The sequence below is a fragment of the Thermothelomyces thermophilus genome, chromosome 1 (genome assembly GCF_000226095.1).
Source record: "Thermothelomyces thermophilus ATCC 42464 chromosome 1, complete sequence".
NCBI lineage: Eukaryota > Fungi > Ascomycota > Sordariomycetes > Sordariales > Chaetomiaceae > Thermothelomyces > Thermothelomyces thermophilus.
Window position 1 is genome coordinate 4,648,234 of NC_016472.1, and position 12,743 is coordinate 4,660,976.

The window sequence follows — 12,743 nt, forward strand, 5'->3', positions numbered from 1 at the left end:
ACCTACGGATTACGTAGCTGAGTTGCCATCCTCACAACAGCCCCAAGTTCTTCTGTGTGCACGCGCAGACGACTGTGGCTCGACTCGATGAGGTTTAAAGACGGGGTGCGCAGGCACAGTACGAATAGCGTTGATCATAAGCCCCCTAGTCACTTGGCGCCTGGGCAGTTGCCTCGAGCCTAAAGCCACTCTGGACCAAGCAATCAACACGATCAGCAGCTCTCTGTTAACTACTCCCGCTGCTTTCTCACCCCAGGCGCCGATTGACATCCCCCGAAAACTTGAGTACAGTTTATCTTGAAGTTTCTCCTTGCAAGGTTAGGTACTGTGGGAACGGTTTGGGCAGCTAGTATTGAGGGGTCCGCGGGAGAACCGCATCGTGGCCGAGGAGGCGCGGACACAGACAGACGCCATCGACTACATCTTCCCTCTCGGTTTCCCCGACTCGCGTGTTGTTGGCCCGATTTTGCTCGCCACCTACCAGGTCATCCTGCTCTGAAAGGCATGCTTGGGCATGGCAGCAGAAGTGTTGGTGGCCCATACGGGCCAGCGCCTGCAGATAGATACCTCACAAATATCGTCGTGCGCGCCCCTGGTACTGTTTGACTGAGAGACGTTGTGTTGACCAACGCCTCTCAGACTCGATGATTTCAAGACCCTGGTGGCACGGCAGCTCGCAATACCAGCCCACTGCCTAGTTGCCTTGACTACGCAAGGGAGGCCGCTGAAACCACAGACGATCCAGAGCGAGGTTCGTGACCCGCGGCTTTTACCGGTGCTGTGCGCAGACTTTGAGATCTAACAGCACGACAGAAGGAAATATACGTCTATGACACCAGGCTGGCGCAGCCACTTCCGCAGGGAACTACGCCCGTTTCCCAAGCCGAACTTCCGGTTCCGAAGCGATACACCGTCGAGAATCCACCGAACTCCATCGAGGACAGCAAGTCGGTACAGTCATGGCAAGACTTGTTCAAGGCACGGAAAGACTGGGCGAAAATGGTAGTTGAGGATTGTCGGCAGATGGCCGCGGCAGCCGAAGAGCGATACAGCGAGATGGACGTCATGATGCGCTGCCTCGATGCCGCCGTATTTAATCTGGAGTCTGCCATCAAGGGGCTTGAGGCGAAATATCCGGAACTTCAAAGGTGGATATCGGAAACGCAGGCCGACCACGGTGCCCTAACAGCGCGCTGGGAGCAGTACCTCTCGCTTGCACGGAGCATCCCAGTATCACCTGCCATGGTACGATTCATGACGGGCCGTGATGTTGGTGACGCAAAGGGCAGATCGCAGCACAAGGCCACTCTTGAGGACCTAATCGACTTGGACACAGCGCGCAAGGCGGGTCGTCTCGCGCCTGCGACACTTCGCAAATTCAACGGCCGAGTCGCAGAGTTCGAAAAAGTCGCTACCCGCCTGTTCCAGGGCGCCAACGACCTATTCCGCGAATATGAGAGGACATCTGAGCGTGCTGGGACGCCTGATACCGGAGAAATCCAGCCGCTTATCAACGACATAGAGGCCCTGGCTAGAAAAATCGAGACCGACTATGAGGCGACTCTTGATTACACCAGCTCCACGCGGGATGCTGTTGTGCAGATCTCCAGGATCGCCTCGAACCATACGGAGCGCTTGCTGCCAAGCGTGAGCAAGCGAGCCCTCGAAATGCACGACATGCTCCGTAGCGCGACCGAGGCAAGAAACTCACTGGCTGCAGAATCGCTCGCGCTGATGCGCGGTATTTCCAATATCACTTCGCTGAGCCGTACATACAAATTTCAAGTCAATGCCGTGCACCAGGAGGACGAGTTCGCCACTTTTGACTATCTGCGGCTTATTCAACAGGTGCCTTACATGTACGCGTCCTTCGTTGCCGAGGCGATCAGGCGTCGTGAATGGTTTGAGAAGATGAAGCAAGACTCATCTACGCTCGCGAACGAGATGGCTCTGTTCCAGGAGGAGGAAGCCAAGAGGCGGCGGAAGTGGTACAAGTCTATCGGCAATACGTATGGCCCAGAAGCACCCGGCATGGATAGCAACGTTCCGGGTCTGGAGGTGAATCTCCTTGGAGAGGAGGAGCCGTGGCCGCCCATGACTCGGGGGGATCTCGAGGAGTTCCACGGATTATTGCAAGCGAACAAGGCTGATCCTGATATTGTCGGAGATGTCGGCAAGCTCATCTCCGCCATGGACAACCCCACGAGACAGCAGTCCAAACGCATGAAGGCGTTCAAGAATGGCAGCGTTCATGAGGCTGCCCTCGGGCGCAGTGGCCTACTGATTCGGGGGGATGACGATCTCCTACGGTCCCTCCAAGATGACAAGTCCAAACTGGAAAGCAAGCTGAAGACAGCTGAGAGTCGTGTGCGGAGGCTCGAGGATTTGCTTCACCGGCAAACTCAGGCATCACGGCCAAGCTTGGGCAATCTCTTTCAACTACCGAGCCAGCAGCTCTCTGACCGGGTTGACTCGACCATCTCCGTTAGGTCTCCGCAGCCGTTGGAAGACCGGAGGGGTTCTATCGAAGGCGCCGAGTTCCTCGCACAGCGTGTTCAGCAGCTGGAAGCTGAGTTAGCAGCAGAAAAGGAACGGTCTGCGGCCCTCGAGAGGGATCTCGAGGGGCAAGTTACGCTATGCAGCGACGTCAAGGGCCAGATAGACGAGGCCAACTCGACAAAGAAGGATTTGCTGGAGAACCTGGAAGCCCTCAAACGGGAATTTATGGGAGAGAGGAAGTCACTCGAAGACGAGATCAAACGCCTTCAGGCGCGGTTAGAGGACACGGAGGAAGAGATCGACCATTTCGGGGAATCTAGGGAGAACGAGAAGGCTTCCTATCTCGAAACCATTCAAGCACTCAAGCTCGAGGTCGAACAGTTGACCAAAGAAAAACGCGACGATCTCCTCAAGTCAGAAGGCAAGATTAACTTTCTGCGTGAGGAAACACGTCTGCAGCGTGAGACAATAGAGGCACAGGAACGACAGCTCCAGGCTGCTCAAGAAGAATCCAGAGACCTCCGCAAGAAATACGAGATGGCAAGCGAGACGGTTGACCTACAGCTCAAGGCGCTACGCCAGCTTTGGGTCCAACTATTTCCCGGCGAAATAGCTCCCGATGATCTCGCCGACCTCACCAGCCAGATATCAGCGAAAGCCGGTGACGCAGTGACGAGGGTGTCGAGTTTGGAAAACGACATTTCCCTGCTACGGGCAGAACTGGATTCGACGCATAATGCCCTTGAATCAGCAAGAGCAGAGAAGGCAGCTGTCGAGAGACGCGCCTCAGACGAGGAGGCCACATCGATACGTGTTCGTGAGGAACTAGCAAAACAACAGGCCAAGATGGTGGCACTTGAGGGCGAGTTGGCCGACAGCCGCGAGCAACTCAAGCAGCTACGCGCCAAGGTTTCTGACGGCGAGTCGGGCTTTGAGACCCTGCGGAAGCGGCTGGAGGAAGAAGAGAGAAAGGTAATTTCAATTACAGAAGAGCTCGCTTCCCGACAATCACAGGTGGGCAGGCTAGAGGAGGAGGTCGAGCATCTCAGAGACAAGCTTGAGCGATCGCACGTCAGGTTGTCCGACATGACGGCCCTGTTTGATGCTCGGTCAAAGCATGCAAAGGATCTCACTCAACGCTTGTACTCGCAAAACGAGCGCCTCATCCGCCTGCTCGAGCGACTCGGTTTTTCGGTGACGCGCCAAGAAGGCAGCATGACGATTCAAAAGATCCCTCGGTCTGAGCGCTCGTCACAAAACGCCAACGACTCGGACCCAAGTTCGTCGCTCCGTAGATCCGGCACGCTCAACAGCCGCAGTGCTATTTTCAATAGCGCTGATCTCACCCTCCTCAACTGGATGGACTCCTCGGACGCGGAGACAGAATCTGTGAAGTATGATGCTTACATATCCTCGCTTGGTGCGTTTGACGTCGATGCCTTTAGTGAAGTCATTTATCGGCGCGTGAGGGATGTCGAGCATATGGCTCGCAAGCTCCAGCGCGACGCACGCGCATATCGCGATAAGGCTCGTGCGTTTCAAAAGGAGGCGCACGAGAAGATTGCGTACAAGCATTTTAAAGAGGGCGACCTCGCCCTTTTCCTCCCGACAAGGAATCAGAAGACCGGAGCATGGGCGGCATTCAACGTTGGCTTTCCGCACTATTTCCTGCGGGAACAAGAGGCGCACCGGCTGCGCAATCGGGAGTGGCTGCTGGCTCGGATCTCGCGCATACAGGAGCGAGTTGTGGACCTTTCCAAATCGCTGAAAAATCCGTCCGGGGTGGCCAAGGAAGATGGTGCTGCCGAGTCGGAATCTCTAAACGACGATGAAAACGATAATCCGTTCGATTTGTCCGACGGCCTCCGCTGGTATCTTCTCGAAGCTGCCGAGGATAAGCCCGGAGCACCATCAACTCCTGGGCTTGCCAAGAGTACAGTTGCGGCCAATAATGTCGAAGCCATGGCCGAGAAACACACACGCAGTCGAGTAGGATCCAAGGGAGCAGGGGCCGGAACCCGTGGTATCGGTGCGTCGGGCATTGAGGGGGTGAGCAAGACGCTGTCCAAAAACCTCGAGAGCCGCCGGTCAAGCACAGGCTCTAGGAAAGCCTTGCCCTTCGCGATGGGGGTTTCGAGGGGCCGGGATAGTGCTGCCGCCAGTGAGACCAACTCGCTGCGTGCCGCGCCCGCGGATACATCGGTGCCGACAAGCCCAACACATCAGCATGCAACCGCTCCCACCGTGTCGCATCGTGATTCTCCACAGACATCGACCCATACTACTAATGAACTTGCGAGAACAACGGGTATCAACGAGACGTCGGCAGGAATCGAACCTGAGCAGCAGGCGTCAACGCGGCAGTTTGAGGTTCGCAAGGATGTTGACTCTCTGATGGGTCCCTAAGCGGCATCCTGGTTTCGGCTCCGGACAGCAAAATGCTCTTGGGCCCGCCCAACCTACCCAAGGATTGCGAGCAGAGTGCTTAAGCTGACGCGTCGAGTAGATGGACGCAATTGAGATTTGTTTTGGGGCATGGGTGTCGACTATGGGTTAGACCATGAAGTTTCCGATAACCAGCTGTGTCGGGCGAGGCTGAGCCGTGGCGTTCAGGTCTGGTAAATTGTGCTGCCGTTGTTAGCTGGCAGTTTGAAAGGGGATAGTGAGACGATCACTCTTAGAAGAGATCATCAGAAGCAGATTTTGTATACAATGATTTGAATACAAGTAATCATACAGAACCACCCAGCCGTCCTGATGTTGCGCCCGCTACCTTGATGCGAGTCCTAAGGGCAGAGCCTGTTTATTCACGAAGCAACTTGCGCTTCGCCTCTGTCCGAGCCCTCGGTCAGCGGCAGAACTTCCACAGTTTTGCGGACGGGTTCCAACCCGGTACCGCCGACCAAAATTTCCACCTCCCAACGGCCCAGGGTTTTGACCCTGTCTGTCTCCTCGTCCGTGCCCAAGAAACGGATGTTTTCTGGTTCGAGGACGATGCGGCTACCCTCAACGTCATTAACCAGTAAGCCTTTGATGTGGCCCACAATGTCGGTAGCTGACACAGAACCATAAATGGCCATGGGGGCGTTTCGATCGTGCGCAGTGTCTGCCTTCGCGGAAGCCACCAGAGGAGAAATAGGCTGGGAGGGTGGAGGAGGGGCTGGGGCCGGGATCGGCTTGCGGTGAAAGGCGAGAGTGTCGGGGATCATGGTCGTGAGGATCGTGTGAGCCTTCTCGGGCTGTTTATTTGTGACTCGTCAGAACCCTGGGAACAGCGCAGCGGAAAGCAGGAGAGGAGGGGGGATTGCAGGCCGTGGCAAACGTACAGATGTGGTCAGCACGGTCGGTGATGGAACCTCGGCCTCTGGGGAATCCTCAACATCGGCAACGTCCAGGATACCGAAGGTGGTGTCCCGTTCCCCGATGTCGTCGCGAGTCAAGCCGAGCTCACGGAAGCGCGAGGGAGTCATGTACTCGGCCCTTTTGTGCGGAAACCACTGATTGCGCATGCGCCCTCGTTCGATGCGGAAGACGGCGTCTGGGGTGCGACTGTCAGCACCAATTGGTCTACCGTGGATGTACACAGCCAGAAGAAAAGAAAGGCTCCGTACCCTTGCGACCGAACCTAGGAATATCCTCGAGCAGGCGGACGATAACGCCCTGGTCCCTGGGTCGCAGACGATTGGACTTTGCGCGAACCTGCACCAACGTAACGGCGCTGCCGCTTACATTGCTGCTGCTAAACGGTTGCGCCAGTCTCCGCAGACACGCCAGACACGTCGGCGGCCTGGTTGCCGATGGTGTCGCCATGGGCATTTGTGAATGGGGTTGAGCGAGAAGCGGCGTAGACTCGCGGAGATGCCGTGCAGCGAGTTTTACCAGACTATGGGGCCAAAATTTCTGGGTCGAAGATGTCTTGCTAGGGATCGGGTAATCTTCGGAAGGCGGTACTTGGGGAGGCGGAGGCTTGGCGGAGCGATCACTCTGCGGAGGTACCTTCAGGTTACAAGATACGATATCCTTGGCAAGTACGGATCACCAGGTACACCCGGGCGGTCAAGATTCCGAATCAGCGACGGCCTGGGCCCGACATGAGAGAACAGCAATTACACAAGGAGATCTCTGCCCAAATGTTCAAGACCAAATACTGGACTGCCACCATCACCACCGCCATCGCAACAATAACAATCACAATGATGATAAAAAATTATAATTACAATGGTATTGCCGATGCCCGATTGTACCAGTCGCTGGCCTGTCATCAATGTTGTTTTCTGTTAGATGATGTCCTGGCCCCGGCCCAACCGGTCGAGCCAGCATTCGAGGTCCGCCGCCAGACTTTCGACAGTTGAGGTCTCCACGATTCCCTCCTGCCATCCCAGCACGATGCCGAGCTCACCTCCCGCTACGCCGGCAACGCTGACGCTAACGGCAGCGCCCGCGACGGTGGCGCCCTGGGACATGAGAGACCGTTGGGTTTTCCAGCCTCCGGCTGCCTCTCCCTCCGCCCCTTGGTCACCTGGCATCGACCCGATGTTGGACACCTCCCACGTGTCTTGGCGTGCCCTTCCCACCTTTGAGAGCCAGAAACTCCGCCAGTCAGAGACCCAGCCGAGCATGCTCATGATGTCGTCCTTTGGTACATTATCGAGATGCTGCTTCATGCTACGTCGCAGATTCGCCGCAACCTTCCAGATCTGGTCCGTCGAGAGCCCCTGTCGCAGTGCTGTGATAGTAGACGCGTCAAAGGTGTGAGTCTGGGCCGTCACATAAACGCCAAATAAGGTTCGGCTGCCTCCGTTCTCCGAGCCGTCACCGATGAACGGTCTCAGGTCGATCGGGGTCGTGCTGCGGAACGCAGCCGCCTTCTCTGCCGATATCTGCCTGGAGAGAGAGGCCAGGACAAGGGCGTGGAGCAAAGGCGTAAGCGTCGCCTGGTTCGCCCTGCAAGAGGCGAGGATCTGTGTCACCGCGGTCGAGGGGACGCTGACGATTCGCAGCCTTGTCCGACATGGCTCGAGCGTAATAGCTTTTCCGGTCCACGGGGCGGGGGGCTGACGCCCTCGGAGCCAGGCCGGTGCGAGTTCACGCCACAGGACTCGCACTAGGAACCCCCAGGACTTGCTGAACTTTACCAGTTCTTCCTGGGGCCGGACGTGCACCCGGCGAGCGAGGCCCCTCAGGTCCAGGGTGCGCCCAGAAAGCGGAATGGGCTGGTCGGTTGGGTGATTCAGTTCGTTGAGAAGCGCCGTGTGGAAGAGCGCAGTGCTGCGCCCGTCGGCGATTGCGTGGTGTGCCGCAAACACCGCGTCGAGCACGAACAGGCCGGCCTCATCTGCCGTACCCCAGGCGATGACGGTCAACTTCCAGGGCGGCCGATGCTCTATATCAGGCCAGCTTCGATTGTGCTGGTCTTCGAGTATGCCGAGCAGGATAGCATCGTGAGCGGCCGGCTTTTTGTCCGATTTTTCCACGAACTCGAAATGCTCGTCGAGGCTGATGGATGGCCGCTGTACAAACCGCGGCTTGGAAGTATCCTCGCCAGAGATACCGACACCCAAGGATGGAATGGAGAGCGCAACATTGGCAACGGCATTCTCGAGTATTTCGCGAACGTTTCGGTCTCGGAGCCTTGCCGAGGGCACCAAATACCGGCACGTGTTCGCCACGCACTTGTAGAAACCCAGTGCATGCCTTGACGACGAGTATATCTCACTGCTCTCAACATTAGCCCTGAGCGGAACGGATAGACACCCCCACGGCGGCCTTGATGAAGGTCGGAACAGCCGGACGGGGAGCCATAGACCTACCACGGCCCCAGCGGGCGAACCACTTCCTCTTGGGCGCTCATTTTAGATCTTAATCTTCAGGGAAGGCCAGGCAACAATCATTAATATCTTCCGGTGTCGGGAGGTTACGTAGAGTATCCACGAGTCGGGAATCGAGCGCTCTCTCAAACACCCTTCGATAGCTCTGGGCAGCCGGATTCTGGTCATTTATATTATTGCCGACACGTAAACAATGCGTGACCGGCGCCGTAACCCTGTCGGCGGCCTCCTCCTCTCAAGTCAGCAGGCCAGGGGTTTATATGTGAGCGTTGGGCGTCTGTGCGCGCCGTGTTGCGCGTCGAAGGCCCAGGTGTATTGTACTCTGTACCTGTAATGACGATGCCCATGCTATAAGAGCTGATATCTCTGATAAATCCTGAACAATCCTGAACCCATGCCTACGAGAACCAGTGAAATGGGATAAATTAAAGATGTTGAGGAGGCGCAAGGTGAGCATTGTTCAGACTATCTTTTGGACTTAAGACGAGCGCAAAGGGGAGTACCGAGTGCGTAGCACGAAAGACGCGCTTCAGTTTGCATTGGTTGCCGCGTGAGGTGGGGGCGGTGGGGAGGGGCAGCTTGCAGTTTGTTGGCAATACATAGTAGAGTACGGCGAAGTTACCTTACCAACCCCAAAGTGCCAATGAAAAAACATCACGGATCGCACGTATTGTACTCTATCGTACTGTAATACGCACGCAGTTGCAGTAGCTGACGTTACCTTCCTCAGGGTACCTGATCACCCAAGCTCAGCACCACGCTAGACAGCGCAGCACAGGCCTGGAGATATTACTTGGTAGGTTGGGCACCAGCAAGTGCGACTCGACAGGCACAACGTGGACTTCGGAGCACACTCTCTTAGTTGTCTGCCTACGCTCAGCACCGTGTGTTCCTTATTTTTGGACGATGGCGCGTTGCACCTCTTACACAGTTCTTTCAACCCTTGTCTACTTGTAGCGCGACAAGCATTAAGCACAACCCGCCTGTCTTTCCCGGTCGAGCTCACCCATATACCGATACGGCGCTCCACCGACGCGACTGCGACCGTCTTACGGAAATGGAACGCGACGGAAATGGCCGCGCAGGGCCAGATATCGATGCGAAAGCAGCACAGCCAAATACCCGCTTCACGTCGCCACTAGTTATCCACAGCGCGTCGCGCAGAAGAAGCCTGTTTTCGCGACCAAAGGCGCATGAGGACAATGCTCGCCCGGGAAGCTCAGGCTCAGTTTCCGACGGAAATGTAGCGTCGCCCAGCAGTACGAGAATTCCGCGCCCCGCTCAGCGACGGCCATTCACCCTTTCGGACGCCTACCGGAGGGCCGAAGAAGAGGAGGCAGCTCAGGGATCACCGAGTCCAGCGCCACGGTTGTGGCGATCTCCTCGCGAATCTGCCGGGAAGAAACATACAAAGGCCTCGAGTCCTAGCGTGTCGGCGCTCCCACAACGCGGAGGACTGAGGGAAGAGCCTTCAGGGACCAGCCATGCTGAGGGTCATGAGGGGCGTCCTGGTTCGTCACAGCAAAGCGATACTTCGGATAGCACGTTTGACGATAAGCTCCGCCAATTTGCAAGAGACCAGAGGAACCCAGAGGAGACCAACCGCCGCAGCAGCGGCTTCTTATCCCGTTCCAGGCTCGGGACTAGGATTGTCGAGTCCGGAAAGGAATTGCTTGTGCGGAAAACCAGCCGAGGTAGTTTCGATAGCTTCTTCTCGCCACAGCCTGGCAAGGGGACAACGACCAGCCCGTCGCTATTGCGGCGATTTTCCGGGAGAAAGCGGGAGTCAAGTGATGAAGTGTTGCCTCACGAAGGAGACGATCAGGCGCTGGCGGATCACGAAACTCGCGACGAGCTTCTAGGACAGAGCACGACACCCCCCCGTGCGCGGAGCGCCGCATTTCTCGACTCGCAAACTCCCAACAGGAGCTTTGCTTGGCAAGCGGACGCGGATTTCACCGAGGCCGACCTACAAATCTCAAACAGCCCCCCGGTTATCCTCGGCCGCCGCAATACTAAAATTGACGAGATTCGGGCCTTGGAGGCTAGAGTTAGCCAGTACTTCTCAGAAAACCCCATCCACGAATCACAAGATACCCAGACCGCTAGCCCAGGCGCCTCAGATGCTCGCCCTGCCGCGGAGACTCGAGATGAGGGCCCTGCATTGCCCAACCAGCCTCTAGAGTCTCATACAGTTGCCAAGGACGCACTGGAGGATCAACCCGACGATGGGAATGCAGGTCCCCGCCCCCGATCGGTCAGCCAGACAAATCTGAAAGTGGATGAGCTCAGGTTGCGTGAAATTGAGACTTTATCCAGGAAGGCACTCGCAACGGCTAGACTGGACGAGTTGCGGGAGAGAAATATTAGAATTTCACGTTCACCATCCCCAGATGTCGCACGAATATCTAGCAGAGAACGTACGCGGGCGTTCTCTCCGCTGCGTGACAGGCTGCGGAAGCCAGGGAATGAAACGTCCGGGGTCACAATCCAAGGTGAAGGAGGCCAAACCGACAAGAGCATATTTGGTCCACCCCCTCCTGTTCGAGATCGCTCCCTGGACAATCAAGTGGATACCGGCGGCGAGAGAAGCGGCGAAGATAGGAAGGGTCAACACAGCGCCCCAGAAGCGGGGGAAGACCCGGGTGACGAGGTCTTACGCCGGCTGGGAGCCGCAACAGGCAGCAGCCCGACTCTCGAAGTGCGGACAGTTGCAAATAGCAACCATTCAGCACCGCGTTCCCTCGGGCTAGCCGAACGAGCAAGGCAGAGAAGGTCAATCGGCGGCGCTAAGAGCGACGTCAGGCCCACTGTTGGCTTCAGCGGCCTCTCGAGAAGTCCGTCAGCTGACTCGAAGACGGCTAAGCGCAAAAGCTTCGCGCATTCGGACGTCGACCCGACGGAACGCATAGAGGGGGAAATGAAGCTCTTTGCGCCCCAAGAGAATCAATCAGAAAAGGGTTCCTTGCGGGCTCCGTCGCCAGAGGCCGAGGAAGAGGCTCCCGATGAGACGCCAAAGCCGACCCAGACTGATCCTTCAACGCAGCCTACTCCTAAGGTGACGGGGGCGTTTGTCGAGACCCCAGCAACGGTCAAGGTGGAAAAGGTAGAGAGTCCTGTCTCGGCTCCGCCTGCTGAGAACAAGGACGTCGAATCGCAGCGAAACGGGGCGAGACGCTTGAGTAACAGCAGCAGCGGGGATTCTAAATCCTCTCTTTCTCTGGGCGAAAGAGACGGTGTTACGGCGCGCCGACGAAAGCGTACGCTGTCGTCTAGGGGCGAGCGGGCGCCTGGGCGGTCGTCATTGCTCTCTACACGGCGGCGTGCGAGGTCATTATCCAGAAGCCGCACACCATTGATCAATTCGGCGAGGCCGCCAACCGTCAGAGACGACCTACTAGAAATCCAGCGGGCCAACCATATTGAAGACTCGACGCTCGAAGACCTCGCTGATCTGCTCAGTCACCAGGGTCACTCACCTGCCGTTCCACCAAGCGCAGTAAGCGACGACGACAAGCTCGATAGGCAGAAGGAACTGGAAGCATATGATCGGATAAGCCGGTCGCTCGAGACTGGCCTGCTCGGAATCCGGAGTGCAAAGCAAGGGATTGAGCGTCTTGAGGACAAAGTCTCCCAGGCGGAGCTCAAGGATCACACACGACACGCAGGTCACGGCGACCGCGCCAGGGGAGAATCGGCATCGTGTCTGGTTTGCCAGGGCTCCAAACCCCCTGTCGACGCGTCAGTGACGTACCTCCACCTTCCGCTTCCATACCTCTGGTCGCGACGCCCGAAGTTTCGGTTCACGCTCTTTGGTCTCAGCCTATTTCTGCTGTCTCTCTGGTATGTTTTGGAGTCGTGGATTTGCTTCCGGTATTGCAAACCAGAATACTGTTACCCCGGCACGGCATGCGACTGGTCATCGGATGATCCGGTCTGGGGCTATGCGATTCCAGTGAAGTTGGATGAGTGGGCTACTGGTGGACAAGGAAGGCGTCTCGTGCGTCGACTCCAGCCCGAGGTGTCTGACTGGTTGGCTGACATGTGGGATGCCGCCACCGGGACCGATATCACGACGATCGACACGTCTCGCTACGGCTGGGAGCAGAAGCGGCAGTACAGAAGACGGCTGGCTAAAAAGGGACTCCGCAAGCCGTTCGTCGAACGGCCGGAGGACAAGGCTGTATTTTCGGGGTGGAAATCTGTCCGGCAAGCCAACGAAAGGGCCCAATCAGCGCAGGAGATGGGATATGAGGTGGATGAAGACGAAACCATCGGCTCCGATGAAAGGCTCTAGCAGTACGAGAGTGCTGTGGTCGTTGATATCAGTGGAACTTACGGAACTTATGCCTGTATCAGGAAGAGACCGGAGGTTGCCGTGGGCCGGGTCGAACTTAGGGTTACGGCAATCACTGA

General features: G+C 57.0%; 3 protein-coding genes across 3 annotated transcripts; 2 read left to right on the forward strand and 1 right to left on the reverse strand.

Moving 5' to 3' along the window:
• The first annotated feature begins 392 nt into the window (after positions 1 to 392).
• MYCTH_2296558 (uncharacterized protein) lies at positions 393 to 5,091 on the forward strand. Its single transcript, XM_003659418.1, has 3 exons — positions 393 to 582; positions 640 to 751; positions 814 to 5,091. The coding sequence occupies exons 1-3, from the start codon at positions 515 to 517 to the stop codon at positions 4,903 to 4,905; spliced, it is 4,272 nt and encodes a 1,423-aa protein (XP_003659466.1). The 5' UTR covers positions 393 to 514; the 3' UTR covers positions 4,906 to 5,091.
• Positions 5,092 to 5,306: 215 nt separating this feature from the next.
• On the reverse strand, positions 5,307 to 8,350 carry MYCTH_2115071 (uncharacterized protein; the record flags this gene model as incomplete). Its single annotated transcript, XM_003659419.1, has 6 exons — positions 5,307 to 5,738; positions 5,826 to 6,037; positions 6,111 to 6,238; positions 6,648 to 6,651; positions 6,926 to 8,130; positions 8,310 to 8,350. The coding sequence occupies 6 exons, from the start codon at positions 8,348 to 8,350 to the stop codon at positions 5,307 to 5,309; spliced, it is 2,022 nt and encodes a 673-aa protein (XP_003659467.1).
• Positions 8,351 to 9,201: 851 nt separating this feature from the next.
• On the forward strand, positions 9,202 to 12,707 carry MYCTH_2296565 (uncharacterized protein). Its single transcript, XM_003659420.1, has one exon. It carries the CDS (start codon positions 9,385 to 9,387, stop codon positions 12,622 to 12,624), a length of 3,240 nt encoding a protein of 1,079 aa, XP_003659468.1. The 5' UTR covers positions 9,202 to 9,384; the 3' UTR covers positions 12,625 to 12,707.
• The last annotated feature ends 36 nt before the right edge of the window (positions 12,708 to 12,743 follow it).